Source organism: Mastomys coucha, chromosome X, assembly GCF_008632895.1.
Source record: "Mastomys coucha isolate ucsf_1 chromosome X, UCSF_Mcou_1, whole genome shotgun sequence".
Lineage (NCBI taxonomy): Eukaryota > Metazoa > Chordata > Mammalia > Rodentia > Muridae > Mastomys > Mastomys coucha.
In genome coordinates, this window is record NC_045030.1 from 146,121,204 (window position 1) to 146,127,654 (window position 6,451).

General features: G+C 36.7%; 1 protein-coding gene across 2 annotated transcripts in view; it reads left to right on the top strand.

Moving 5' to 3' along the window:
- Rragb (Ras related GTP binding B) overlaps positions 1-5,780 on the top strand; it is a 35,010-nt gene extending 29,230 nt beyond the window's left edge. The window contains exons 9-10 of one of the 2 annotated variants that reach the window (XM_031369840.1): positions 3,996-4,111; positions 5,049-5,780. In XM_031369840.1, the coding sequence (XP_031225700.1) occupies positions 3,996-4,111; positions 5,049-5,146 (214 nt within the window). In that variant the 3' untranslated portion in view covers positions 5,147-5,780. The remainder of the gene's footprint in view (positions 1-3,995; positions 4,112-5,048) is intronic. The other variant, XM_031369831.1, reaches the window with a different exon arrangement.
- The last annotated feature ends 671 nt before the right edge of the window (positions 5,781-6,451 follow it).

Genomic DNA, 6,451 nt, shown 5'->3' on the forward strand with positions numbered 1-6,451 from the left:
GATGTGAGGGTCATTGAAGTACAACCTTATTACAATGAACTCCAGTGTCTAAAAATTGTTATCATTTTGGGTTTGTACCACAAAATTTTAAAAGCCAAGATTTTAAGCTCTACTAAAAACAAAACAAACAAGCAAACAAAAAGACTTTATGTATTTATGTTCATTTAAAAAATACTAACAGTGATATATTATTTTAAAATATACAGTTAATATGTTTGGAGTTATTTAAAATTTATATTGAGAAAAACATGTATTTTCAGTATTGCATTAGACAAGCATCTACATAAGACTGTTCAATTGATTTAGATCAAACAATTTTTATAATACTCATTTTTATTGTTACAATTTTTTATAAATTTTAAAGAATATGACAAAATAAAAAACGAAAGGTATTGCAGGTATTGAAGGGGGGTCTCTGGGGGGAGCTGGGGTACAAAAGGGAAATAAGAATGTGATGTAATTCTATTTACTTAAAATATGTTTTTAAATGTTATCAAATTCAGACAAATCAAAATGTACCTTTTCTTATCATAGTGCAATAAAACGTAAATCAATAAAAAAAAGTTCCTCAAGTCAAATGAAAACGATTGTGCAACTTACCATAATCTCTGTATATCGCTAAAGCAGTTCTAAGGGAAAAGTGTATAAGCTGTGTTTACATTAGCAGTTAAACACATCTCAAATAGCAGTTATGTACCTTGGGGACTTAGAGAAACAAGAACTGGAAGGTTTCCGGTCAGCCATCATCTTTCTCTTCACGGAGGTAGTCCAGCAGCAGACGCTAACATGCAGATCTTCACGAAGAGCCTGACAGGCAAGACCATTAGTCTTGAGGTTGAGCCCAGTGACACCATTGAGAATGTCGAGGCCAAGATACAAGAAGGCATCTCACATGTCTGGCGGAAGCTGATATTTGCTGGCTAAAAACTGTAGGATGGCTGCACCCTGTCCAACTACAACATCCAGAGTCTACTTTGCTCCTGGTACTGTGCCTGCATGGTGACATCATCAAGCCATCCCTTCAGTAGCTTGCCTGGAAGTAAAATCATGACAAGATGTCTGCTGCAAGTATTAAGCACACCTGCACCTTTGAGCAGTCAACCATTGCAAGAAGTGTGGCCATACCATCTTCTGTGACCTAAGAAGGTCAAATAAAGCTGAGGCTGTATCATGACCCAGGACCAAATAAAATCCTCTTCCATTGACTTGGAAAAAGGAAAAAGAAAAAGAAAACAGGAAAACAAGAACTAATAAAACCTAAAAGCAGCTGGGCAGTGGTGGTGCACACCTTTAATCCCAGCACTTCGGAGGCAGAGGCAGGTGGATTTCTGAGTTCGAGGCCAGCCTGGTCTACAGAGTGAGTTCCAGGACAGCCAGGGCTACACAGAGAAACCCTGTCTCAAAAAATCAAAAAAAAAAAAAAAAAAAAAAAAGTATCTCAACATCATAAAGGTATGTATGTCAAACCTATAAACAACATTCTACCAAATGGGGAAAAATTTCCTTTAAAGTCAGGAGTTATGAAAGGGTTCCCAATCCTTCCATTTTATTCAGTATAATGATCAAAACACTGAAGAAGGAAGGAAGGAAGGAAAGAAGGAAGGAAGAAAAGGACTATAGGAAAGAAGAAGAGTTATCTCTATTTGCAAGTAACTATTCAACTGAATAATTGTTTAATTAACACTTTCAACAAAGTACCAGTATTCTAAATGCACATTTTAAAATCAGTAGTCATTATATAAACTAAGAAAGTTGTATTTTTATATTTAGAGATGCACACACATAAGCAATAGGGAGTGCATGTGAGAGTTTGGAGGAAGAAAATGGTGTAATTATAATCTTAATTTTTTGTTTGTTTGGTTTTTGAGACAAGGTTTCTCTGTGGAGCCCTGGCTGTCCTGGAACTCACTCTGTAGAACAGGCTGGCCTCGAACTCAGAAATCCACCTGCCTCTGCCTCCCAAGCCCTGGGATTAAAGGTGTGTGCCACCACTGCCTGGCTTCAACCTTTTTTTTTAAAGTAGTCCCTCCATACAACAATAATGAACTTACTGAGAAAGAAATCAGGAAAGAAGTCACATTCACAGTTGCTTGAAAACAAAGTAACCAGCAAATAAATTAATTAATTAATGAAAAATAAGTAATCTAAGCCGGGCGTGGTGGCACACGCCTTTAATCCCAGCACGTGGGAGGCAGAGGCAGGCGGATTTCTGAGTTCGAGGCCAGCCTGGTCTACAGAGTGAGTTCCAGGACAGCCAGGGCTATACAGAGAAACCCTGTCTCAGAAAACCAAAAAGAAAAAGAAAAAAAGAAAAATAAGTAATCTAAATTTGACTGGACAAAGAAAGTGAAAGACCTCTAAAATGAAAACTTTAAAAGCACAGAAGGAAGAGACTGAAGAAGACACTTGTAGATGGAAAGTCCTTTCTTGCTCATAGATTCACTGTGTTAATATTGTAAGCTAACCATACTACTGAAAGCAATACTAAGATCCATTGCCATTCTCAGCAGAATTCTAATTACAATCTTTACAGAAGTTTAAAAGCCAAGCCTAGAATTCATATGGAACCACATAATACTGAGTAGTCAAAGCAGTCTCAAGCAGAATGATCAGCACTTGAGTTATCATAGTACCTGTTCTCCATAATGACAAACCTCTGATACGGACTTTAAAGCAGATATGTTGAATGATAACATAGTATAGACCAGTGGATCTCTGCCTGTGGATCATGACCCCCTTGGTGGGCCAGATATGTCGGATATCCTGCATATCATATATTTATATTACAAATCATAACAGTAGAAAAATACAGTTACACAGTAGCAACAATGATAATTTGGGGATCCCCACACATGAGAACTATATTTATGGGTCCCAACATTAGGAAGGTTGAGAAGCACTGATTTACAGATACTTGCATATCCATGTTATTGCTGATCCATTAACAGGATTTTCATAATATATCCAGCCTTGGTACTCATCAAGGGATTCACAGCTAAAGAAAACTTTGTGCATATACAGTATGGAATATTATTTATCATAAGGAAAAAGGAAATAAATGGAAGTGGAAATTCTATGTTAAGTGAAATATGCTGCTCAAACTAATACCATATTTTCTCTTATATGAGAAATCTTCATGTAAATTTGTCTTTCTGTGCAGGTCATAAAAATAAGAAATGGGACCATTAGAGAATAAGAAGATATCTGAAGTTTGATTAGGGGGAAGAAAGGGGAATGTGATGCACTATTTTGGAGATAGAGGGACTCACAACAGTGAGGGGTGAGGGTTCTGGGAGAATGAGGGAAAGTAAGAACAAAGTGTATTTGTGTGTGTGTGTGTCTGTGTGATTGTGTGTGTGTGACAAGAGAAATACCATAATAAACCCATTACTTTGTATGATAATTATAAGAACTATTAGAAAATCTTTGGTAGCACTTTTTTTTTTAAAGATTTATTTATTGACTGGGCAGTGGTGGCGCACGCCTTTAATCCCAGCACTTGGGAGGCAGAGGCAGGCGGATTTCTGAGTTCAAGGCCAGCCTGGTCTACAGAGTGAGTTTCAGGACAGCCAGGGCTACACAGAGAAACCCTGTCTCAAAAAACCAAAAAAAAAAAAGATTTATTTATTGATTATATGTAAGTACACTGTAGCTGTCTTCAGATACACCAGAAGAGGGCGTCAGATCCCATTACAGATGGTTGTGAGCCACTATGTGGTTGCTGGGATTTGAACTCAGGACTCTAGAAGAGCAGTCAGTGCTCTTAACCACCGAGCCATCTCTCCAGCCCGGTAGCACTTTTTAATATGTATCTGGATTTAGGCCCTTTTTCTGAGTCTACATCAGTGGCTGTCTAAACATGTTAAGTTTATCAGTACAGTTTCCATAGAAATTTAAAACGTGTTGAATTAAGATACAGTGCTATAAAAATGTTTAACATAAGCAACTTCTTTTAGTCTTTTTTTCTTTAACCCCTATTTTCCTTTCTCCTGTAGCAAGCTGGCTGCCTCTTTCCAGAGTATGGAAGTGAGAAACTCTAACTTTGCTGCTTTCATTGACATATTCACATCCAATACTTACGTCATGGTCGTGATGTCTGATCCATCCATTCGTAAGTTCAAACTTGGCTGACACAGTTTCAAAGTCATAGAGTTTTTAAGCAAATGCCATAGAGGTAGGACTTTACTAGATATTTTTAAATTATTTTATAGTGGAGGTAGTTGCACAATAACATGAAGGTACTTAATCTCACTGAACTGTACACTTAAACATGACAAGCATGGTAAGCATCTTATATATTATACATAAGCAATGTATAATATACATAGTATACATGAATAATGTATAATATATACATATATAGTTGTAGTTAAAGAAATTAGTAATAGTGGTAGTAGTAGGAATGTTGAGTAATTTTAATAGGTGTATATTTTGGAGCTGGAAAATAATTTTTCTTAGATTTTTTTATGAGAATTTAAGAAAACAGATCACTAAATTGAGGAGTTTTAAAGAAATGGGAACCCAGATCTGTGAACTTTTAAGAGACTAGCCATTTAACCTCTAAGTTCTTTTTTTTTAACCTCTAAGTTCTTAAAAGCTGAACCATTTTGTGGATCACTACATGTTCTACAGCTGCATATTTCTGTTATGGGTATTAAGGGACAGTATTTGTCATTTCCATACTGTGGAAGCCATATCTGCTACAGCCATTAGATTAAATGTTCTTACAGTATCTCCAAAATATTCCCATGTATTTAAATTATCTCTCTTCTCCTGGTTTTATCTATAGTAGGTTAATGTTTAAAGGTAAGATAAAATATTGAGGTTTATTCTATTAGTCCCGAACCAAAAGATTGTGAAGTTTTATGTTTAGGATATGTGCAAATCTACTTTACAAATATAAAACCTTGATAGCTTGAAGCTCTCTGCTCCTGTGCTCTGGCACACACTGAAGGATTTGGATCTTTTAATTGATTTGCTTTTGCTAGACAGACATTCCTTTGACTGCCCTTCTTACTCTGTTGGGTGTCTCCCCACCCCACCCTCAGCTTCTGCAGCTACTCTGATCAACATCCGCAATGCCAGAAAACACTTTGAAAAGCTGGAGAGAGTGGATGGACCAAAACAGTGTCTTCTCATGCGCTAAACATTGCCGAATATTGTTTCACACAAAAAATACTGAAACACTGTTTCTTAATTTTATTGTTGTACTCATATATGTAGGCTCTGAAATATTGTGATGCTCACCACTTCTGTATTTCTTCTCTACTCCCCAGTCTTAACGTTATCTTTGAATGCTATTTATTCAAATAGCTTGAGGAGTTAGAAGATGAGGTGTCTATGAAGTTGATGTAACGTATACATAGGCGATATATGTAAGTGTTCTGATAACATGATTCTAATGGTGTTTAAGTGTTCTGATAATCTGCTTTTAATAGTTGTGTATGCCAAAGTCTTTCCCAGCACCTCTTGTATTCATTATTAAATATATACATGTAAGTTTGAAGTATTACTGTTTTCTCAGCATGAATAAAAATATTCCATAACTCAGCCAGGCAAGGTAGCTTATGCCTGTGATCCCAGCATTTGGGAAACAGAGGCAAGAGGATTGCTGCAAGTTTAAGGCCAGCCTGTCTACATAGGGAGGTCTAGGCCAGGGATATATATCAAGATCTTGTTTTAAAAATTATATATGTGTGTGTCTATACACACACACACACACACACACACACACACACACTAACTTCAATGTAAATAAACTTCTGCTGTTAGGGGTTCCAGTGTCTGTGTTTCTTTTTCTTATATCTTGAACTTTTCACTAAGAGAGCAAAATGTTTCATTTATGCTAAAAAAAATAGAACTTGCTTACTGGGGAAAAGTATAAAATAGAGTTCATTAAAGAATGGACGGGGCTGGAGAGATGACTCAGTGGTTAAAAGCACCTACTGCTCTTCCAGAGGTCCTGAGTTCAATTCCTAGCAACCACATGGTGGCTCACAATCATCTGTAATGACATCTAATGCCCTTTTCTGGTGTGTCTGAAGACAACTACAGCGTATTCATATAAATAAAATAAATAAATCTTTAAAAAGAAAAAGATTTTTAAAAAAAGAATGGAGCCAGATTTAAGCCTCAAGTTCCAGGGAAGAGTTTAAATGTCTGATATCTGTGATATCTGAATTTTACAGTAACAAGGAGGACACAAGAAGCTACTGAGCAGGATAATTATGTGACTTCAGTGTTTAAAAAGTAATTTATCTATACTGTATAGACTGACAGCAGTTGGAGAAGCTATTTTAGTAATCCAGGCCTGATTGGATTGAAAGTCTCTAGTGCTGGCTCAGTGGGTCAAAGCCCCACAGCCAGGCCAGGTGAGCTGAGTTCGAGTTCCACAAACTATAGAGTTGAAGGTGAAGACTGTTTCTTGCAGGTTGTGTCCTGTGATCTTTCC